Raw genomic sequence first — 24,925 nt, 5'->3', positions numbered from 1 at the left:
ATTAAACAACTGACCTTGCCATATAAATATATTTACACATGTGTTTATATATTCTAAACGTTGACAAGGGAAACGCTTGCAACAACAAGAGGTTACAATTGATACCATTTTGAAATAAAAGCCTCTATGCCAAACTCTAAAACTCTCATCTCCAAAAGCAATCAACAGAGACAAGTTATACATATATTTTAGGAAGTATCTGTTGAGTCTTCTACTAAATCTGTTGAAGTAGATACTATGACATCAAAAGCTTGATAACAGCTACTGCGTTGACCATGTGGTGACATTGAGTTTGTCAACTGATGTTTCGATCAATAATGAACTATTAATCCCAACGTTTCATGTTTGTTTTCCATTATACAATTTTTACACTGCTCAATTCAGGGGAAGCACATTTCAAGATGCCACATCCCACAACTGTCACACAATGATGTACCCCCATCTACACGCCACATTATCTCTCCTGACTTGACCAATGTTAATTGGAATTGTTAATTTAGTCAATGTTAATGTGCCAGTCTGGGGTTATACAAAAAGTGAGCATTATCTCATCAAGGGGTTTGGCATGAAAGTGTGGTCTGTGAATGAAGATCTGAGAAGTACAACAACAGTGTCACATCCCTTCACTTTTTTGCAAGATGGTTATTTTAGCCTTTTTCACTCATCTTTCAAACCGCCTCGTCCTTTCTGTCAAAATGGTGTACTCTGCTGTCCCCAAGAGAGTTTCCACTTTCCTTTAAATGAAGACAGACTGCTGCTTCTTGACCTGTGGGCTTTGCTCTATCTTGGCTATGTTTCATGTCCTGATGAATATGTCTCATCGCTGTATTTGTCATTGCTTTGGACTGCGCTTTGTCTGCTTATGTTTATAGAGAGCAAGTTTCTGAGAAACACAGGGATGCTTTGTTTTATTGGAGATCTGACTGAGTGACACTCCAGCCACATACGAGATGACTTATTGCATCTCCACTGCTTCTCTTGTCTGCGTACGTCTGCTCTTTCCAATAGCTCTTGTTGTAAACAAAGGCATTATTCGGGTGGCTGCAGGCTTTTCACACTTTCCTTATGTTTGCCCTTTTCTTTTGCCTCAATGCTGTTTGACAAAGTTTCCGCCCTTTGGCGAAGAATCGTCTGCGTGTACGATGTTACATCTTTAAGCATTTGCTAAAACAAAGGGGATGAGACACAGATTGGGAAAAATAGTTTCCTTTCAAAGCTGAAACATGTCAAAAAAGATATTTGTAGAAATTACACATTTTGCTCAGATTCTTGGCAGATGAAGTTCATAACTGAATTGTTACATTTAAAGTCAGCAGTGCATCTGATCATTTCTTACCTTTAAAGAACCGTCAGACCTTTTTAATAAGCTAGAAAAACAGCAATAATATTGTTTTCTTGCAGAGAATGTATTTTTTTGTTTCCTTGAAATATGTTTGAGCTCCCTTACAATACTTTTGTATCCCTTCACAGTACACTTTGTCTCACAGAAAAGTTTTTCCTTCTTTATTATCATTATTATTCTTTGCCTTCTTTTCCAACAGTAGATTAAACAAATTTAATAATTGCACTTAGGATCATGGCGTAATGTGAATTCATACATGGGTTGCAAGAAAAAATTGCACCTAAATATTTTAGTGCTGCAACTAAATTAAATGAGTCAATTAAACACATCACTGTCACGATTTGTGACACGAATACATTTTCTTTCAATCCAGGAATCGACTCATTGTTTGAGCTTCTAAAAAGTGCTGCTCCAAAATCAAAGTTGTATGGCCATTTTATCACCAAAACAGACACCCTATAAGTATTGTCAGACTGTTAGCTTAATAATGTAAGTTCATCAAGCAGTTGACAGAAGATTCAAACCAAGATTTATTCAAGTAGTTATTCAAATAGCCATTTTCAAATACATATGGTTTAAGGCTTGGCTGCTTTGGGAGCAGTATTATAGCAGCAGCAGAGAAGTAATTTCAGGACCAATGAAAGAGATGGTATTCCTCTCATTAGCACAAATTATTACAAGCCTCCAGTGGCAGGGAGCCGAGCAGTTTAACGGTCCACCCCCTCACTGGCAGCACTAAACTGTGGTGTATCGAGCCGGACCAGGACAGGAGCGGAAAGGAGAGGGCCCGCTGGGGAAATCAGACAGGAAGGTGGGGTTGTGAGAGGGGGAAGTCTCCACCAAGGCCTGCCGTTTCTTGCGGTCACGCCTCTGGTAGCGGAAGTTAAAGGGCGGTCGCAGTGCTACAGGGCCTCCGATCTCTTCAGAGGATGAAGCAAAAGGATCAGCACCCTGTGGCCGCCGTTGCTGGTTTACTAGATGTTCAGCAGACTCACTGGAAGATGAGGTGAGGGGGTTACAGGGGTGAACCACCACAGGGGGGTCAAAGGGCACAGGAAGAATTGTCGTGGGGTCAAAAAGCTCTGGTTGAACAGTAGGGGGTGGTGTAGGGTCAGAGGGAACAGACAGAGGATCATTCTCTGGGTCTTCGATCAGAGTCGGGAAGGTTGGGATCGCAGGGTCCTGGGGGAAGTCGTGACCCTGAGGCTGCACTGGTCGGAGGAAGTCCACATTCTGTAGACAAAGAGACGAGATCACACTCCACTGATATTTCACAAACGCACTCTTGTTGGCTGCGAAACAAGTCTCAGTCATGCAATATTACTTTACACATCACAGCTCTCAAAAGGAGTGAGAAGACAACACGATTATAGCACAGAAGCATCCCATTTTAAATCTCACACATCAGTTTAAACACACACAAGCAAAACACACATTTAGAGACTCAAGACAAGACATGACAACAATTATATGGCCACTGGCAATCATTTAGAAAGATGAATTGTAAGTTTAAAGGTTGATTTAGTAGAACCTGAAACAAAACAGCATAACACATTCATCAACATCAACAGAGGGAAGGGGCTGCACTTCATAACACATAACACAGACTTACATTGTTTAATGCACTTGAATGTTCGTTTCTTTTTTGGGCTGTGTTGTTTCTCCTATGAGTGCTAAACCGCTCTGCTTTCATTTTCCTGTATTTAAAGTACTGCCAGAAAGAATGACAATAACTGTATTTGATGGTCTTTGAGTCAGATTTCACATTAGGTCGAAGTATCCCTGAGAATTTCATTTACTTTGTGTGTTTGTTAAGAAAGGACATGAATGCTCAGAAAACTGTGGAAATATGTTAGCAGCAAGTAGTTAGAGGATGGAGTATTGATCATGTAGGCCTATTTGTTGTAACTTTGTCACACAACTTTGAAACTACAGCTGCCACTTTGGCTTAATTCACTCAGAGATATGTGTTGGTCCAAAACACACTTCTGACTGTTATGCACCACAACACCAAGGCAAATACCTTGTACAATGAATGCTACGAATATGTTTCTGATTTCGATTGGTAAATATTTTCGACAGCTTCCTGTACCTGCGCTTTGAACATCTCACAGGACACCTGGACATCAGGGTTGACTTCCAAGTCCCCGTGCACAGATCCTGCACAAAAACCTGCAGTCTGAGAGAGACATTTTATTAATTTATTTTAAGATACTGGGTCACACCAAGAAAAATAAACAAAAGGATAGAGCAGGGAGAAAAATATATATATAATAATAACATAAGGACCTGTCAGGCTTGTTTGATAAAAGAATCAATAACTGCAGATTAGAAATAAATCTGTCATTTCATCAAGTAATACAGCTGCATCAATATGCTGTAAACCATATGCTGCCTGACTGATGTGGATTTAAGTTTACTGAACAACATTAATTAGCGTCATAACAGTGTCAGATGGTAAATTACCAAATATGTTTTTTAATTAATGGAGCACCTTCAGATAATGTTGTTGCACTTTGAAGAAACATCTCTATGTGTCCAAACAGGATTATAATGATATGCAACAGAGTGTAACACACATGTAACATTATACTTGTCTAATATGGTATGTATTTTGTGTTTTATCAATGTCTTATCTTCACTCTCGGTGTCTTGTACCTCTGTGTCAGACTCGAGCGTCAGCCGCTGGCAGGTGCCTCTTTCTGTCACTCCCTCTGGACACTGTTGGACGATGTACTCCACAAAGCTGGCTTTCACAGGTGCAACCTGAAACATAACAATAACATGGTAAGAAGAGGGGAAACTGCACAAATAAACAAAGATGGATACTTGATATGGTTGCTGTATGTAAAGGTTATCATCTTGGTTTTAGAGCACCACCAAATGTTACCTTAGGGGAATTAAATAGCAATACTCTGAGGTTTCATCGCCAAGCGGACTATTCAGTTTCTCATTTTCTCGCCAAAAAGGCCTAAAGTGTCTAAAGTGCCTTCAGTAATATTTTGCAACCTTGCCGACTCTTGTATGATTATGGTATTTGTGCAGTAAAGGTACTCATCTGGCACACGGAGGCCCAAAGGTGCACTGTTCCTTCTGCTCATGTACACGCAGAGATTTTCCTTGAGTGTCATTTCCTAATAAACGTAACATTCAACACATTGTTGTGTAATAAAATCAGCCCCCGGCGCGGTGTTTGTCCAATCAGAGTTAATAACTGCGTCTCCAGTCGTACCCGTGCTGCAGCTCTGGTGATCTTCTTCACGCCGAGCCCTGCACCCACGGGTGACTGCCTCTTATAGGATGCCAGAGTGACCTGAGCAGCAGCCACAGCCTGTGGGCTCTCCACTGGGAGCAGGATGGGGCAGGTAGGACAGGTCTGCTGGAGCTTCTCTGGGAGATCTACAGGGATCAGACGCAGAGAATATAATGTAACATTTGGACTGCATTACAACAATAAGTTATCATGTGCAGAATATGTTGGGCAGAAACGCATGGACAATGAATAAAAGCAGTTATTAGAACTATTTAGTAACAATAAACAAGTTCTGGAGCATCCTTTCTTAAAGCCCCCATGCAACTATAGTAATACAGGTGTTTATACTGGTATACAACAATGTTAAAAACAACTTACGACGTTGAGATCTATATTTGCAAATGAACTTAAATTCCTGTGTAGGTTCTTAAGGCCTTCATGCGAAATAATAAATGGATCAGTTATACTTTGAGTTTCCTGGTAATAGACATTTCTCATGCCCGATATTTAGGTTTGCCATAGTGGGAATGCACAGGAGTAATATATTAATGTTCCATTTGTGCCAGTAAACCATTATTAATATTGTTACGCCTGTCTTAAAATGTCTACACAGAGAAACGTCAACTCATAGATTTTTCTTATCTTTATGATAAGCCTTGCACACTGAGCAATGTTACTACCACAAATATTACTTAAAACCAGCACCAGCCGTTGCAAGATCAGTGAGACGCACCATTAATTCGTTAAGATACAAAACCATACAATATGTTGAACATCAAAGGATGATAACCCATTATTACTGGTATCAAAGCTCCTTTTAATATCATATTGTAGAACTTTTGATACAATCCATGTTACCTGGGACAAGAGTGCAGTCGTAGCTGTACAGGTAGGAGTATCCCTCTGTTGTGAGGAGCATGGTGGTGTTACAGATGCCAGAGATTTGCTTTAAAAAATACAATATAAAGAAACTCCAGTTATACCAATAAATGCAATTTTACAATAGATTTGGTATATCGAGAACAAGTCCAAGTGACTTTAAATGCGTGTGTGCTCTTGTTGTGCTTCTATCTTTGCAATAACCCAAATTATGGCCCTTGGGAGAGGGGACTCTCTGGTCTTTCTTCTTCAAAGGGCTGTTTGAGGGGTAAGACCTGGTGTTAAGGTTTAACGTTAGAATCAGGCCCGTGAAAGGGTTACAATTTAAGATTAACAAATCCTCTTCTGCAAATGAGCAAAATATTAGGTAGGATAAAAAGTAATGCTATTGTATCAAAATCTAAACCATTCATTCAAGATAAAGGTAATAGAGTGTTTTCAAGACATTGTGACTATCTTAAACGGACCTTTTTTTGCATTGTTAAGGGAAAGCTTTATGTCAGCAAGAGTCCTGATAAGGACAGTACAAACACAAACATGTGGATCAGCACACATGTGTGTGTGTGTGTGTGTGTGTGTGTGTGTGTGTGTCCGTGTCCTACTGTTTCCATGAATGGTCTGACGTCACAGCGTTTCCATGGTTTCGGGCTGCCGATGGGACACTTTGTCTCCAGGACATCCAGGTCCAGGTAATACACATTCCCTGCTGGGCCCTGACAGGCACAATGCAAACACAAGTAATAAGGGAGTGCAGGTACAAGAATGTCCAGCAGTACTGTTACATGCACCAATATTTAAATAGAAGCATTACACACGCTTCATCTGTGGCTCTAATATATATTGACGAGTCTTCTATCACATACATTCCTTTGGGCAGTTACATCTTTAAGGAACCATCTAGGAGGTGCTCTGTGGATTCCCCCAGAATACTTAAGACAATATTGATTTCAGCAGTAGCACTGAAAACCGACATTAACAATTTGAGCAGGTGCAATAACAGCCTTTTCAGGTCATGAAGTTAAACTGGGACTCTTAAAACCTGATCCATCCCACAGCCGGGCTGCAACAGCCTTCAGCGGCTGACAGCATGAAGTTCATGAAGCCTGTTGTGTAAGGTCTGTCCCAGCGGTCCTGGACCGAAGTGACCTGGACTTTTATTACACTCACTTCAGTCCTAAAGGCCTTTTTTCATGAGGCGTGAAAGAGGGTGGCTTCTCATTTTATGACACACTGTACATCAATTTGATTGTTACATTTATTAGCGACATGTGCTGATGAGTCATTCACCACAAAGTGCAAACAACAAATATTTATTGTTGTTGTCATTCTTCAGTGTTTGCACGCTAATGTAATTGCGGACATTTTTCACATCTTTGATGTAGTTCAGCGGTTCCCAAACTAGGGTCTGGGGACCACAATAAGTCCTTGAAAAAGAAAGTTTAATTTCATTATCACTTCCCCAGAGTGAGAATCAGCACATTGGGACAATGCAAGAGAGAGGTTTTTGATTAAAAGTTTGACTGTACGCAGTCATTTGTAACAACAAAACACACATCTTCTTAAATGGGATCCCACTGACATCAAGATTGGCCATGGTTGGCTAAATCTATCAGTGTGTGACTTCCTTTTTTCACAGGGATGTTTTAATATATCAGCAACAACAGGAGGGAGAACAACCTTTCCAACTCACTCTCCTTGTTAAACATGAACAAATAACCAACTGACAGAATATTACAACAACCCCATGGCTTTTCCAAGAGGGCATGAGTCTGCGTACTGACCTGAGCGTGCAGGTGGACATTTGCAACGCGGTTGAGGGCAAACTTGTAGCCGTTGGTGCGATCCTCGTTGATGTAAGTGACAGCCAGACGAGACAGCTTCTCCACTGCTTTGTCATTACAGGGCATGGGAGCAAGTTCAATAGGCGACAGTGCAAAACCCATGGCGTACACACCCAGAGTGTGAATAGATAGCAGAGATAATAGCAGTAATAATGCAGAGAGAGATTTGTCCATGGTGACGGAGGTTCCAGACAGTAGCTGGTGTAAAGGTAAGTTTGTTCTCTTGTGTTTGCGTTCGGTCCCTGCAGTGACTTTTGGAATGAAAACAGAACGGAGATGTTGAAATGATGCCAAGGACAAAGTTTATCTGATGTCAAAGGGCTGAAACTTGTGAATGAATGTTCCAGTGATTCATTTAACCTCGGGGAGCACTCTTTACTACAAATGGAGTGGATAAACATATAATTTAGTTTATATGCATACAAAAACACGATTAAAGGCTATTTTATTCTCAGTGCAGGGGTGGTGTTCTGGATCTAAAGATGCACATAGGGCTTTTAAGAGGCCTAGTTTAAAGCAACAGTCCCATTTACATTATAACTTGTAACAAATAATTACATTGAGCCATATTTAGTTGCTGCAATATGAGCATCTCACCACAAGGGGTCACTGTTAGTCTGGTGTACTGTACTGGAAGGAAATCTGGTTGGTCCACCAGTCAGAACTGGGTTAATGATTCACTGTTACCTACTTAATTACTTACTTAGACTTGTTGCTGTATTAGAACCTCGTAACTCTGATATTTGTGTTTTGCGTCTTGATTTTACTGAAGAAAAAACAAAACAGATTCAGATTGACCCTTTATCCGACTGAATTTACTTCACTATGGTAAATAAGCAATGGGAATTATTTCTGCTGTTCCAGATCATTTTGTTGTATACAAAAATTAATACAGATGAATTTCTTATAAGTGGGATGTTCAATAAGTAAATATTGTTTTTAATTTCAATGCAGACTCGACTGGGTGTGTTACGGGTGGGGTTCACACTCCTGGAGCAGTGAGATTGGTTCCATTGTCTGTGACTGCAGTTGACACACACACACACACACACACACACTTCATATTTGATTCAGATATTTTTACACAGATTTGACGTGTAAAACAAACTACATAAATGTTTTTAAAAAATCTTGTCTGTAGAAATAAAACATTTTTTATAAATTAGCAGCGTGGCTCCAGATATGGCCATGTTGGTTGTTCAGTCCACCACAAAGTGACTTTGGGGATCACCATATTTTTCTTGTAGAAGATCAAAGTTTTCACTTTTCAACATTTTTGACATATATTTATGGTTTCCAGAAGATGTAAGGATGTAATGGCTTTTTTCCCTTGACTTCTGGACAACTATCAGATGGATTGCCATGCAATTTGATACATACATTCATGTCATCATAAGGATGCCTTGTAAACACTTGGATGATCCCCTGACCTTTTAGAAAGCACCATCTTTAGGTCAACATTTCAGGTCATTTCAGCTTACCCAATACTTTGGATTATGACCTGAAAATGTAATGATCACCTACAGTACATTCTAGTATTTAAGTAATATTTAACATCAAATCCAAGTGTCTGTCCAGGGTTAATCATTTAGCCCATTTCAAATATTCACTGATCCAGGTTCAGCTCTCAACAGAGGCTGGAGGAGTTAGAGGACTCGCTCAGCAGAACAAATTCTGCTAAAAAAGAAAGAAAGAGATCAGCCACAATGTTGTGCGGGTGTGTCTTTGTGTGCGTGAGTTTGTGTGCGATTTCATACAAGAGAATGTGCACCAGTGTTTGTCTGTGTGCACGTTTGACCGTGCAGAGCCGACGTTACCGGCAGCTAGTTGTGTTGCAGCAGAGAGCAGAAGGAGTCTGTGGGGGAGAGATAAGAACCACGAGGCCGCTCCGAGGACTCGCTCGAGCAGCACAACGCCAGACCCAAGTTAGACAAACCTCCTTTGATGCGAGCGCAGAGTAATCTCCCCTTCTGCTCGCTGCGGAGAGATGCTGCGCTGTCGTGATGCCCAGGCGCAGATACGATGGGGCTGCTGCTGTTCGACATGCTGCAGGCATGGGCCCGCGGGGGGTGAGAGGAGGACAGGACGTTTCTGTTTGATGTGGTCCAAAATACCTTTTTCCAAAGGTTTTCATTGGAGTTATTAGCAGTGTCAGTTTCACTCTGACACTATACGAGTAAAGGTCCAAATGCGGTTTCAGGGAAGTTCATTAGGATTGTTTTCAGTGGAGAATTTCGGTTTAAATGAGGTATCACAGACATTCACACCTTGCCAACAAGAGCAACATTTCTGGGTTGAAATACTGGCAGAAATCACCTCATGTGTAACATCACCTGCCAGTAGGAGAGGGAAATAATTGCTTCTTTACTGCACTGCATATTTAAGAACTAAATAAGCCCCCTTTTTTTCTCCACTTTCTCTTTCTAATCACCTGGGTTTCTCAGTCTGAGTGTTTACATGTTGCCTTTTATCATTACTTTGCTCACCTTTCACATATATGCATGAATGAATAGACCAACATTACAAGATGGGAGCCTGCCTTTATATTTTGCAAATTATCCTCCTTATCTCCATCTTGCATACTTTCATTCACACACACACGCACGCACATACACGCACGCACACACACACACACACACACACACTATTTGCCTTTGTCTTCCCGTTGCTCTCTTTCTCTGTTCACTGTTTTTGTTTTTTTCACAAGATGCTGCTGGGATTTTTTTCTCATCTTATTGGTCACAGTCTGCACAGGGAAGGGAGGACATTAGGATTGAGAGAGAGCAGGAAGAGGGATAATTCCCTTTAATTGGTTTCAAACTTTTTCTCCCCTGGAGAAGCTGCTTCCTACACTGTTGTGGCCAAAACATGGACATTGATGCTAAACCCGTTACATTTCACTGTAATTGGTCAAGCTTTGAGCTCACGTTAACAAAGCTTTCACAGTTGCTTGGCATTCTCTGCAGCAGGGGTCACAAATCCCTGTCATTTCATCAGGATAAAGTAGTCAGCTTTAGACTCTTAATTTCCCCGTCATGTATTCAGCTTCTCTTTCTGAAGCCACAGGAAGTAGATGAGAGCAGGACACCTGCACTGAAACAGGAGTTGTAAAACAAGGAGTTTCATGTTGCTGCTGTATGCTCAACAAGAGGAGAGACAAAACAATACTACAGTGTTAACCTGTTGCACTTTAATGTACAATTTAGCTTTATTTAATGTTTTTATTTGTATTTATTTAGGATATTTTTTTATTTGAACATATTATGGTTATTTGACTTAAACAGTTGAGGCCACCAAGGATGCTTCCGAACATCATGTGTTGCAATGTGAACTAACTAAACTTTCACAGATACTGCTGATCAAAATCAAATCAAATGAAAATCCACATTTCTTATGGATGAACTCTAAGGTTATAGTTATGATTATAATTGTAACTATTCTATCCAAACAATATCAAATAGTTTTTTGGGTTTGGTTGTTAAAAACAGCACAGTTTCAAGGACCTGGAGCTATTTTCCCACATTTCCTTATATTACTTTCCATAATAAAAAAATCCCTGTATGTTAGTTACTTATTTTTCCTCCACTTACATTATATTGTATTTAAATCTACAGGCTGCGGCTACTATTTTGTCTTTTCTCTTTGGGAATTCTGCGAAACCCTTAGAATGAGTGCCAACACTTTAAACCTGTACCAAATATAGAAATATTCCTCATGCGATATCATGGCTATTTCAATTGCATATGTGTGATAGAACAGAAACATCAGTCACACGCAATGAAGGCAGAATTGTTACTCAACCACCCACCAGTCCGACCTGCACACCTTTACAATCCGCCAATAAGCATTTACAGGAGGGCACACTGCTTATAACACCACTAAAGGCTGGCGTTGGAGGACATGTGACAATCATCCAGTACACTGGGCCGTCTTAAGTGGCTAGATGTTAGATTCTCTCCACAGCGGTGTTATGGGAATGTGTTTGCTGAGAACAAGGACACCATGTTATACGTGAATGTGCTGTAAAGTCAAAAACAATGAGCTAAAAGAGGTCGTATAATTAGGTGATTATCCTCTGTGGTTTTGTCACTTTGAGTAACCCTCTTTCACACGTGTTCATTTGATTCCATGTTAAATAAAAAAAAGTATTAAGTGATGCAGATTTGATTGTATGGGACCCAATCCTTCACAGAATGTTCTGTCATACAATTTAGAGTGAGAAAAAAATAGACTTGAAAAACACATGGAGCAAAGATGCATTGCATCGCCATTAAATGATGGAGGAAGCACAGTTGCAGTCGCAGAGAGAAAATACGGAGGAACATAGTCATGTCAGGGCGTATTATAGAGACCCAGAGCCGGGATGATGACGCACAGTGTGAGAGACCGGCTCAATCACTGAATGTGATTGAAGTACCCTGTGTGGTACTCCAGAGTCTGGCCCACGTGATGCATTTCCCACTCCTCATTTTAACTCCTCGGCCAACTCTAAGACGTTTGGAGACCAGTCACCTGCTGCCCACTGCCGGCTGGACGTCAGAACCAGTTACGCTGGCAAATGAAATAATTATTTGGCAGTTTATTTGTGGCTGTTTGGGAAAGGTCTTCACCGGTACCCGCTCTGTTTCAGGTGTGTATCTGCTCACATGTGTTAGAATGCATGTGTTTACGATGGTGTTTGAAGGCGTTTGTGTTTTAATCCATGTACTCTTTCCTCTGTGTGTGCTCGTGTGCGTATAAGAAAGAGAGGGGTTAGGGAGAAGTCACTGAGTCAATGCATAACCTTGTCTAACCGACTGGGTATTAAACTCATGACAACTAAAACTTTTTCAGCCCTGAAGCCTATTTCTACACCCATACAAGCCTCTTTGATGTCGGCACTTAAAAGCACCACTAACTCACCCTGGAGGATAGAGCCTGGCACACAGAGGATGCTCTGGATGTCTCAGCCAGCGTGTGTATGTGTAAGAATATGTGCACATGTGCGCGCATGTACGTGCGTACGTGCACGCTCGCCATCCGCGTTTAGCTTCTTGATGACTAACCATTTTTTAAACTTTGATATTTCTAGACTTTACACCTCTCCTCCCTTTTATGTCCATCTGCTCCGAAGTCTGAACGTCTGCAGTCTTTGTTTTTGGGGTGAGATGTTTTAATCAGCTTTCACACATTTAAATTCTGCCAGGACATTTTTGCATCTCGGTTTAAAAAACAAAAAAGAATTCCTCTTGAAGTCTAAGCCTGAACTGCAATTTGTCAGATTGTTGAATAGAGAGACTGTACCTGTGTGTTTTCTGTCAACAAGCCGCTGATCTGAAGCCTACATTGTATTTCTCAGACTGTACTTGGCTACTTGGCACATCGCCATTTCAATTATCTTTTGCTTTCACTTTCTTTGGAGTAATCTTTTAATCTTACCACTACCCACCTTAGTCCCAGCCCAGTCTTTGAAAATCACTAAGCAATTTTTTCTCTCTTTAATGTCTATCAAATATTGAATCGTTTTTCATGCTGTTTTGTGTCTTGCAGCAGCGTACAGCTGAGCAGGAGACTGTACACTGTCCTGTTCTGCACATTTTCAATTTAACTAAGATTCAACTTATATACCATGCATGTGTTGCATTTGTTGTCATAGAGGGATTTTAGTTCGACAACATTTTTTATTTTGTGAATTTGGGTGATGTGGTTTCAACTATTCTAGTCTTCAATGAAAATGCGGCGAGGACACAATGAAAGGTTTTTGGAGACTGTGAGGCCCTTACGTCAGCAAAATGTACATTTTCAGCTGGTGCTCTGCCACAAGGTTGCTCCTTAAATCTTACAATTTTATTCCAGCTAGAACAAATTATTGAGTTAAAGATTTCTAGTTTTGCAGATAAAACAAAAACCTAGCATGTCACCAGTATTTAAGAACATAGCTCACTTCACCTGAATTTCACCTTTCCTTCACTTCAGCTGGATTGATCCTGGTTTAATGTTTAAATAAAGATGACCGGTTAGGGTACAATACAAATGCACATCGTGGCACCACACCCAGAAAGTCTGTCTCTGTCTGACTATCACTCTGCATGGCTGCCTCTTTCTCTCTCTCAGTGTGTGTGTGTGTTTGTGTGTGTGTGTGTGTGTGTGTGTGTGTGTGCGTGTGTGTGAGTGTGTGTAACATGCGGTTGTATGTGTGGAATTACGTCTGCGTGAGTGTGTATTACATGTCATTCTCCACTCTCCCCAGTTTTCTACCTGTCTGATTATCTTCACTTGAATGGATAAGACCATCAGCCTGACAGTGTTATAATTCATGGCATGGCATGAACACTTTGAACCTTATTGTTTTATTTTAAAAAGGGTTGCTATAAATATGTGTCAACTTCCATCAAATTGCACAAGCTCGGTCGCTCGCTCGCACACACACACACACACACTCCAAATATAGAACACACTTAAATTTAAGTGTGACATTTGCACGAGGCATTTCAGAGCCAAACATGAAATCCATTTTAAGGCGTGTGTGCACTCCTGCCATGATATTGCTGAAGTGGTTGTCCAAAGTCAGGATGCACATGAGCCGCATGCAGGAGACATGATGATAGTCATTTCAACCCTTAAATGCTGTAGGAGAGGAAATGGAGAGTTGTGCTCTCTGCCAATGATATTAAGCATTAATGGATAATATAAACACACACACACACACACACACACACACACACTTCAGTGGCTTCTGAGAGGAACAGTTCTGCAGTTTTATCAACCCTGAAATGGGAAGCGGTTTGTGGTATTAAAAAGGAATATGTGACCGTGCCAAGCAAGTGGAGGGAGATAGGGTGTTGGTCAGGAGGAAGAGAGCCGAAAGGATAGTCTTTTAGGCGAACAGGGGCCCTGTAATCCATGTAACATGATTCTGTTTCTGAGATGAGCCTCCCTTTGGCTGATGCCAAACATAGAGAAAGTAGTGAGTTGACTATCACTAAAAGAGGAAACGTATATAATGACAAGCAATACACAACATGCCAACCAGAAGAGCGCTTCAACATCAAGTACTTCACATCCTCCAATAAAATAAATGCTTTTCTACATCCGAAAGAGTTCATAAACATACCAGCCTGGCGTTTTCCTTTTAAATATTATCCTCAATGTTTATCACCATAGAAATACAAGAGTCTTCTTGATAATTAAGTGGTAATATATTGACGAGTTAAAATTATTTCACCTTTGTTGATAAAACATAACTGTGTCCAAAGTCAGTATCTTGTTCACTCATTCACTATTCCGTATATACTAGAATACATACTTATAGAATATAGTAGTATAGTATAGAAAATTGACAGTTGGCCTTATATGTAGTGCAATAGTGTCACACGTTGAATTAAAACCATTGTAACGCACTATAAAGTTAATAGAGATTGATTTCGGACTCAGTCCATGAGTTGCTATCGGGATAAGATGACAAGCGCAACCAGAGCTGCTGCAAATTCAGAAACGCTATTTTGTTGCAATTAGAAAGCATGTGAGTGCATAATTGTTGCTGAATTGATCCATACAATCTCAAATAGAACAGCCTGAAACCAATGTCTGTCAATGTAGACACGTGGTGAGCGACACGTGCGAGAATTTCCAAGCGCCTACTGTTCAGGGTGCGATGGCTGCGCCCCGAGATAACAATAGTTCAACTTTTGGAACACCGCACCAACATTTTCTTGTACTTAGGTTTGTATCTTTGACATTTCTCCAAAGAACCAGATATTTTCTGAAACATCTGTTCATCGTTTTTGTTGATGATTCATCTGCGAGTGTTTCATGACCGTGAACGCTGCGGATGTGTGAGTCTCGTAAAAGTGTCTATCAAAACAACCCACTTTGCTAATCTATAAAAACAACATTATGAAATACGAAAAATATAAGTTTGGTTTTGACTTTGACTGCAGGTACAAGAGGCTAGATATTGACCTCCTATAAAACGTATTCTGGCAAAGTGAAATATGACTTTAATTTCTTCATATTTTTGTACATGTCTATGTCTAACAAGTGTTCAAACCTGACACACTGTCACGCCGGAGCACTAATGAAAGAACCCAAATGCACGACCCGAGGCAGAGAGTAAAGTTCACAAGGATTCCTTTATTGATAAAGGTAATATTGCAACAGGATAGAGTCTCTGGAGAAGGACCGCTGAAGGTTCTCCCGATGTAACTGGGGAGGGACTGAGGCCGGTCGGCAAGGCTCTGACCCGCTGTGGTGAGAGCAGCTGTCTCACTCAGGGGAGAGTAGAATCGTCAACGTAAACAGTCCAGGGTCATTCACAGGAAGGCAGTCAAACTCGGCAGAGGTACAGGCAGGGATCGGGCTTACTCGGAAACGAAGGGACGTCGGAATCAGAACAGGATATCAGGTCAGGAAAAACGCTGGTAAGTTGACTCACAGGTGAAGAAAAACGAACTGGCAACGAGACAAGTGAAGCACAGAGTATATATACACACTGGGAGGGGAGTTAACGAGACACAGGTGAAACACATCAGGGCAGGGAGAGGTAATCACATATGAGGAAGTAAAGACAGCAGACATGACACAGGAGGATGATTTCAAAGTAAAACAGGAAGTGACAAGACAACAAAAATAAAAGCACTACCGTCTAGTGACGGTTGTGACACACATATTTGTAACAGAAGTACTGAAACAACACCACCTGCACAGTACATGGCTGATGCAGGTTGTACCATCAAAGTGTGACCACATGTGAAGACATGGGGCTGGTACATGATTTAAAGCATTTGGGCTCAGGCCATTATGTTTCTGCATGTATAATTATAGTGAATAATGACAGTCAACTGTTTGGTTACCTCCCACTGTGGGTCCCTGTGGAGCCAGTCCCTTTGCTTTCACATCTGGCTAGAGCTTTGAAGTGTTGAAATGGCAGGTGTGCCATCTACATGCTATTTACATGCCACACACACACACACACACACACACACACACACACACACACACACACACACACACACACACACACACACACACACACACACACACACACACACACACACACACACACACACCGTGTTGGTGAAGAAGAGTAAGACGTAACCCTTTGTTGGCAGGTACAAAGAACATACACATTGGAGTTTTGGTGTGAAGGGACTGTTTTTGATAAAGCATAATCATATTCACACATCTAAGGTTACTGATGATTTAATGAGCAAAAGAAAGCAAGCTTAAAAAACCCACGTGGTTGTCAGACGCAAGTCATCAGGGAAGAGCATTGACTTGTCTCAACTCTCACTACTCATGTGTGAAAGACCCGAGCTGACACGATTTCCCCTCCCAGTGGCACGACATAATTGTATTTCACATGAAAAGATGGATTTTACACACGCATGCAAAAGGTGCCTTGAAACTATGTGCAAGTGAGCCAAAAGCTGCAGTCAGTTGTCACTGTTCCAAACCTCAGCTTGCATGTCTTGTTTTGGATGTTGCAATGAGCCAAAAAGTTTGACAAAAATGCGTGGTTATTTTCTCAAATAGATACTGCTGATCTCAAATCAAAATCAATATCAAATGTCTTATGGATGAACTCTAAGGTTATAGTAATGATTATAATTGTAACTATTCTATCCAAACAATATCAAATACCGTAGTTTTTTGGGTTTGGTCGCTCAAATGTGATCGCCAAAAAGAAGCGTATGATGTTTTTTAATCCACAGTTTATCTTGCATTGCAGGACCACATAAAAGAAGAATAACACAGCAGAAAATCTTTCAAATACAACACATATGGTGGAAGAAGGACTCAAATCCTTTACATTAAAAAAAAAAAGGACAATACCTAAAGTACAGAATGCATGTCAACTAAATGTGCTTAAAGTATCACAAGTAAAGGTACTTATATTGCAGAAAACTTTCCCCTGTGGAAATAATATCACATTAGTAGATTGTTAAGCATGCTCTTCAGGGTTTGGTTGAAATGCTCAACATTTGGTCTTTGAATGGTAGGGGGTTGTCAGAATTCTCCAAATCTCCAGCAATATCTTCACCCGTGTTAGACAAGAGATTACAGGCTTTGATCTGAAAAGAAATCTGAAAGAATACCAATTCTAGAAATGAGCTGTAGGAGAGCGGAGGCCATGTGTCGAACAGAGGTATCCCTCAGAAGGGAAAGTCCACGGGTACCTCGTCACATAGTCACAGAGCACGAGAATATATTTGTTCTTTGCAATGTACCATCAAGGTCCAAGGAAATACAGCTTAAGGTAACATGCTTTTAATGTCTTCACACTTATTTACGTACTGGATTGTTTTATTATTATAGGATGCCAAACAACATTACGCAAAAGGACTGACCAATGAAAAATAGCCGTTCAGCCAACTCAGGGATATTTATATTTGTTTGAGTGTTGATTAATGTCTATTGTCCATTTTTTAAATAAATAAACACAATATTATATATAACAGGTTGGTTTAGACCTACCTGACCCTGAATGGCTACCACACACGCCGACACATTGACACCGGGCTACTGTGGTCCTGGGTTGGGCTCCTTGGCCGTAGGTCTTGAGTGCCCCTCTGCTTTTTGGGCGGACTCTGGTCCCGGCTCCTGTACCCACACTCGGACCTCTGGTGACAGACATCTGTCAAACTGATTCAGAATTAAGATCTCTGCAATTTGTTCCTTGCTCTTTGCCTCAGGCCAAACAGTTCAAAAAGAAGATTGTTTCATTCTGTCTGTTATCCAGTTCTATGCATCTCTGAATATATGTATATATCATCCTGTATTTCATATTTGACGAGAATGGCTTCTTTTATCCTCTGGTAATCTAAGGTGTCCATAACTGCCATGTCCACATAGGAACACCAAGTAGGGTAAATAATCACTCTGGCCATAGGTATGCTGCCACAATGCACTCAATTGTTGTCAGGTGCTGTTCAATATTATCACATTACTGAAGACGTTGGACAGCAGATGCCAACTCTGTTATTGCTTAATTGATTAATTCCCCTCCTAGTTAGGAGCTCCCTCTGTAACTGGAGGTACTGCTGCAGCATGAAGTGTTCACACCATCTGGCATCGATGAACCTTCAGGATCTTTCAGGTTAGTCCCTGCAGCCCCGTCTCCCTGATTATCCTCCTGCTGAGGTTGATTTGGTCGTGGGACTCTTGGCTTAGGCCCCACTGTAGGTCACTCCACCAATGTCTCATACAACTTTCAACATAGAGTCAATTATAAACCCTATAAATTATGAACCCTGTTGATCAGAATGTGGGCAACCAGTTATAAAGGAGGGGTCCCGAGCACACAGAAAAGCCCAAATGAATAAAAACATATAATGTTAAAAAGCTTCCCGCTTAAAACTACATTGCTAATAGCTAGGGAAAAATTAAGCACACAGGAATATATATATATATATATATATATATATATATATATATATATATATATATATCCTGCTGCAGTTTTTTAAAGATTCAACTGATATTTAATAATGTCATGTATTTCATAAAATGTAAAAATTAAAAGAATCTGGAAAGTAATGAAGCCATGAAATAACAACATATACTGCTCTAACTAACTAAAATAGTTTAGTTACAACAATAAAATGACATGTGTAATGTATTGTTATTGTCGTAACTACACTATTTTAGATAGTTAGAACAGTATATGTACAAACAATCTAAATAGAGCCATTTGAGTGGGTTGACAAGTAAAACAAAACCAAAACAAAACATCCATATTTCACAGAAATCAAGGAACATTTACATTGAGTATTTTCTAATTTTCGAGGCCTTCGAGGTTAAACTCTTTCGCTGCTTCTTACAACTACAGTATGTTGTAGATTATTGAGTCATAAAGCCCAGCAAACAGTGAGTTATGGCTCCATAATGTTTTTTTCATACCATTGTTTTTTGGTTGGGATCCTCTAGCTTTTTTGGCAGCACCAAATTACTGAGCTGTACTAAAGTTACATAACATAAAGTTGCATGAAACAGAAACTCTCAAGTTATAAAGTCTAATTAAGTACAGTACTTGTAAATTAGTTAATATCTATCATCATGATCGACCATTAGGTCATATGACAAGCTTAGAAATGCATTGATATAGCAAGTAATAATGATGTACACAGAAAGCACTCTAAAAATAACCACAGTGTAATTATTTTTCTACTTTGCTGTGTGTGTGTGTGTGTGTGTGTGTGTGTGTGTGTGTGTGTAAGTGTGAATGAAGGGAAGGATAAGACAAGCAACAGAGTAATGAACAGAAAGTCTTTGATCTTAATGAGGTTTTTCTATACTTGTCAGTGTGTGAGGGGTATATGTATATATGTGAGAGGGCGCGCGCGCGTGTGTGTGTGTGTGTGTTCATACATTCTTTAAAAAAAAGTAAAAGTCCCCTAAGATATCCCAATTTGAAATTTAAAATACACTCCATTTCTGTGCATAACAGCAGGGAAGTTTGATCTTTGTCTGCTCCGGTGACTTTCTGCTTTTTGTTCACAGATTACGTGTCACTTCTTTGGAATAACAAAAAATAAAAAAAACGACATCAGTTTTTCTTTTCAACTTTGTGAATAATTGACTGGAAGATAATTTGAATGCTGAACAGTGGCAGCAGGAGTCCACTCCATCGAGCGGTGAGATTGATGCATCTAAACAACACCAACAAACATAGCCTGCAATCACTCCAGAGGGGATGCTCCACTGAGAACATCATTACTGACTCTGTGTTGCCTGCTCAATCAAAGAGCTTTCCCGGCTTTGATAAGAGAGGCTGATGCCGACCCGGGTCGGAGAATCTTCCAATGATGAACCAATATGTGTTCTGGTCTGAATGAACATCAATTAAACATGAACATCAATGACCAAAAAATAGAATGAGCTCAGGTTTTATATGGAGCTCATGGAAAGACTGAATTGCTGGTTGAAGGCAAATGATAGACGAAGCAATATTATCTAACATAATACAGTAAGATTAGATATATACTATGAAATACAATCAACCCGAATACAATTAGTTTGTTTACTGATCTGATGCAGCAGGTCAACATCATTTGTCTGTGCTTCCCAAAACTGTCACAAATCAAATGACAGACAAAAGAAATCTGTTCTTTGTTGTGAGAATGCTGTGTTGAAGGAACGGTACGAAAAAGGAAGATAATAAATATGCAGCTATGCAAAAACAAAACCAGGGAAGAATAAGACAACTGTGGACGGAAAACAATGCAGGATTTCAAATATATATTTTCATTCATTCAACACGTTTCTTAGACGTCAAAGATACACACAATTGTCTTTGTACACATAAGAAGTCCACAGGGGACATTTAAGGATTGGCTTGGTAAAGGAATATAAACACCTTTGTGGTTATATGTCATTTTGAGGCTAAAATAAATAAGAGCTTTTGTCTTGGGAGGACAGCAAAACCTCAAATAACCAGTGTGCACAATAGAAACATTGCACATTCAAACACACTAATTAAATGGCCACCTTTCACTGCAGGAACCTTTCCAGTAAACATTTTCAGAAACTCAAGAACTTGACCGCTGTCGTCCGGGTCTAGTTTTTGTCCGGGTACTTTCTATTGGCCCAGAAACTATCAAGGTGGAGTCTATTTTTTAAACAAAGACAACAACAAAACAAAGGAAGGAAGGAAGGAAGGAAACAATAACATACAGTATAATCAAATTATATATATATATATATATATATATATATATATATATATCCCATACACATATTCACAGTCATATACAAAAGAAGAAAACATAATATGCTTACTCAAACATATGCTTACATACACACTATGACAAATAAATGTCAATGATGTTCATCAAAAGTGCGTCCACCAACATGCAAAACTTAATTTTTTGAGCAAGGTAACCCAACTTAAATCTACGTGAGATTAATTATTTAATTATTGAAGTAATGTGTTTGTTTGATAGAATGGGTGTTGCCAAATTAACCCATACTGAAATCTGAAGGAATACAACCTTAATGTTTCCAAAGATAAGATTTAAAATGCCAGTATGCGACACTGGAAAAAGTTGTCAATTCTGGAGTCATAGTTTGAGAAGAGTTTGATAAAAAAAAAAACTGAATACAAACCCTCCTGTTTCTCAGAGAAATACAGATTGTAATCGTCCGCTGCATAATGAGGCCGTTCAATGTTCAGAAAAGCACTCGCACTCCAACTTCTTGAAACTTTGACTTGTTAATAATAACACACACGTTGAGGAATGCATAGATGTCACCAGGTAAATTAACAAATGTTTCACACTTTCTGAAAACCTGACCTTTTTAGAGCAGTCAGTTTTGTGTTGGCGGGACACAGACGATAGGTGTCTTAATCAAAGTGGAGCATTCGGTCCAGGCTCCATCTGACAGCTTCAGACAGTTTCTCATTACTGAGCTGGCATTTAGCATTTAGTCATTTTAACATGCAGCTCCACTCTTGTCTGCTGAGTCAGAGCACAGTCTGTGCCTTCCTTGTTAGGATCCCTGTCTGATTCTACAGTCTCCACCTCAGGTTTCCGCCCACTACCACGCCCCTCTCCTTTGGCTCAGCTGGGTCTCCTTGCCCTAAGTGCTGCCAGCTGTTTTAAGGACCATGGCATTCCCTGGCGGGTTGTCAGATCATTCTGGTCACCGGTCTGGTTCCTTACTGCATGTTGGGAACACCAGGTTTCTACCGATCCCGTTCGTACCAAGGACTAGAGTTCGGTTGAGTTGCCCTCCCGTCTCCAGCGAAGGAAGACTCACTTCTGGATCCGCTGGACTATTCTGATCATTGTTTTGTTTGTTTTATTCTTTGCTGTTTTTTCCCCCCGACTCATTAGGAAAATAAAGATCCTCACTTTGAGTTTTGCAAACTGCTGCGTGAGCGTGCGTTTGGGTCCTCCACACCACACAACCCTAACATTCCTACTCCAAAACACACCCAAACACTCTCTACAGTGGGACATTAACAAGGTTTTAAAACACTTAATGGAACGGTAAATTCTCACTAATAGACTGATTAAGAGTGATAAAGAGAACCGCACATTCTATAAAGACGGAGTGACATACGTCTTTTGCTTGGTTTGTTCATTTTTTTTACTTCATTTGTTTACTTCGTTCATTGTGTTTATTGTGGCTTGTGTGTTAGTTTTAGTATTCATACAACACACACTTGCTTCCTTTTACTGCTGTGAAAAACTGTGAAAAATGTCCTATTCCTTCCTAACCCTGCATTCACACGGCAGGTACCATAATCAGCAAGTCACTGGAAAAACTACAAATTTCCTTTAGAGCTGAGAAACCAAACTTGGCCGTCGTGTGGATGTCACACAAACCCTCCTAAAGACGAAAAGTTGACCACAATTGAACTTCTCTGAATCAATGGGCCGTCAACAGCCAATCACATTCTCACACTTCGCTGTAACCCCATCACTATAATTTTGTTCCATGAACAATGGTGGGTGAAAAAATGGACGAGAAGCTGATTACAACCATTCAAAGCTTCCCAGTTCTCTACGACTTTGATTTGAAAGGCTACAGATATAAAATGATGCTTGGAGAATGGCTGCATCCATCATTAAGGTCAATGTCAAAGCATAGCTCGAGCATGATTGAACATTTTGCTCATTTCCTGCTTTGTCCTGCAGCTTTGCATTATGACACAGTGCTTACTCTATATCACATTTGGAGATATCTGTTGCTGTTTCAAGCACTGGTGGGATACAATCCAGGAAGTTCAAATTAACAGGAACAGATCTGTGAGTTTAAAGGCCTATCAGACAGTCAAACCCTGTCCAGCGATTCATGATACTGAAAGACAGAATATCACAACCCTGGACAGCTACCACGGATGCAATAAGTTTCTTTTGGCGTGACGATAGTGAGGTAAATTGTAGTTTATCTGCCAGGAAACTCTGCATGTATAAGTATGTGATTGGCCAATGCAATGCCTTGTTTAATGAAGTCGAAATGCATTGTGGCGAAAGTGGAGCCAGGTTAAATTTTTTTGCCAAATCATCTTGTGTATTCTTTACCGACATCCTCTGGCTCTCCAAAAGAAATAAGGTCTGACCTCGTTTTTTGAAAATGAAGAATTGGATCCATAACTTTTGGAGCTTGACCCATACTAGGCATATCCATACCATTATTTTAGCAAGATTTATTTTGGTGAGGTAACATTTGTAAAACAGTAAATCTTCCCTTATTGTCTCACCATGTCTCTTGCACTGTTCGGACATGAGCAGATTCATATGAATATCTTAATTGTTTAAAGGACAACTAGCCAAATTGCATCTGCTGATGAAGATCATATGATCAAAAGCTCCAGAACAGCTGATAAATAGATGTTGTTGTTTTCTCAACTGCGGTCTCCAATAAGGTCAAGAATGTACTGGTCTGATAGCACGTAGATTGTCTGGTCTTTTTATACTCTTTGCAAAATGCAATTACCAGAACAAGATTAAAAGCCAGCGAGCTCCAAACATGTACCACTGAGATGCATTTATTACCAATTCTATACCACAAGCAGCTAATTTCTCCTCTTGTTTACCAGCTGGGATCAAAACATGTACAAACGTAGCCCCTCCAACTCACTATTCTGGTCGGTTTCTGCCTTCAAATGTCATAGTGACTCACTCAGGGTAGAGCTATTGGTGACATAATTTGGAAAATCCCACGGTACTAAGGTTGTCGACCTGCCAGGTAATAGGACTTTCAAACGACTATCACATGCTACCTGTACTGCACATCTCGCTGCTACACAACACAGTATCTGGAGATTATCCCCTATCCTTATCTCTGTGTTGCAGTCGGGATTATGGTTCCCGTTGTTGTGAAAGCTCCAGTAAGAGAGGAGACTTGGTCACGTAATAAAAGAAAAAAACCTATCAAATTTAAAAATAGACGGGAAACCTACTGGAACTCTATATTAACGGATGACTCTCCAGTACACCCGAGTTAGCTACAATAACATTCAGCAGGTTCATTTATTTTGTTGGCATGACTCAGAAAAACTGGCACAACACTAGCAGCACTGGACTCCTGAGCCAAGAAAAGCTTCTGCCATGGCAGCACCTCAGGTACCACAGGTGACACAGAGACGTCACGTTCATTTCCACAGCAGCAACACTTCGATGAAGGCCAAACACACACTGAATCAACTTGGACTGAAAAGACTGGTAGAACTGTTTCAATCCAATATGCATAAAATGCACAAGAGAATTAGTGTATTTATCAACTTCTGTGTGCATTATTGAGTGAGTGTGTGTGTGTGTGTGTGTGTGTGTGTGTTGCACAGAAAGATTCTTGACTCCCAATAGATGTCATTATTTTCCACTTGCAAGCTCTCATCTCAGCATGAGTGCAGAGGTATTTTCATTATTCCGTCAGTGTTACTTTGTGTGCAGGCTCATGCACACGTGGATGAGTGTGTGGTAGAGGAAGGGAGGGAGGGAAAGAGGCATGTTGTTGTGTGTGTTCATGTGTGGGTGTGTGTTTCACAAAATGTGTGTCTCTCAAAAAGTTCCACTTTCTGGTGCTTTCCGGTGAGCTGAAACCTGCGGAAAATCAAATTTCCGACTAAAATTCCTGCAACAAAGAAGGCATCAAGTGTCACAGCATCAAGGGAATCGGTTC

At 40.2% G+C, this 24,925-nt stretch overlaps 1 protein-coding gene across 1 annotated transcript; it reads right to left on the bottom strand.

The window, feature by feature from the left end:
• Positions 1 to 1,850: 1,850 nt before the first annotated feature.
• Positions 1,851 to 7,514, bottom strand: si:ch211-262h13.5 (uncharacterized protein LOC571127 homolog). The gene is made up of 7 exons (XM_034531439.1): positions 7,256 to 7,514; positions 6,077 to 6,187; positions 5,454 to 5,541; positions 4,575 to 4,741; positions 4,001 to 4,108; positions 3,435 to 3,521; positions 1,851 to 2,575 (listed from the first exon to the last, which is right to left on the bottom strand). Exons 1-7 carry the CDS (start codon positions 7,487 to 7,489, stop codon positions 2,078 to 2,080), a joined length of 1,293 nt encoding a protein of 430 aa, XP_034387330.1. The 5' UTR covers positions 7,490 to 7,514; the 3' UTR covers positions 1,851 to 2,077.
• Between the last annotated feature and the right edge of the window lie 17,411 nt (positions 7,515 to 24,925).

This window comes from Cyclopterus lumpus, chromosome 4 (assembly GCF_009769545.1).
Source record: "Cyclopterus lumpus isolate fCycLum1 chromosome 4, fCycLum1.pri, whole genome shotgun sequence".
NCBI classification, from domain to species: Eukaryota; Metazoa; Chordata; class Actinopteri; order Perciformes; family Cyclopteridae; genus Cyclopterus; species Cyclopterus lumpus.
This window is presented reverse-complemented; position numbering and strand designations above follow the sequence as displayed.

Excerpts from the sequence above, each read along its gene's own strand:
- si:ch211-262h13.5 (XM_034531439.1), bottom strand. The coding sequence starts at position 7,489 with ATGGACAAATCTCTCTCTGCATTATTACTGCTATTATCTCTGCTATCT. Across the intron at positions 5,542-6,076 it reads TCAGACCATTCATGGAAACA|CAAATCTCTGGCATCTGTAA; the intron begins GTAGGACACGGA and ends TATTTTTTAAAG. Across the intron at positions 3,522-4,000 it reads CGCTCGAGTCTGACACAGAG|ACTGCAGGTTTTTGTGCAGG; the intron begins GTACAAGACACC and ends TGTCTCTCTCAG.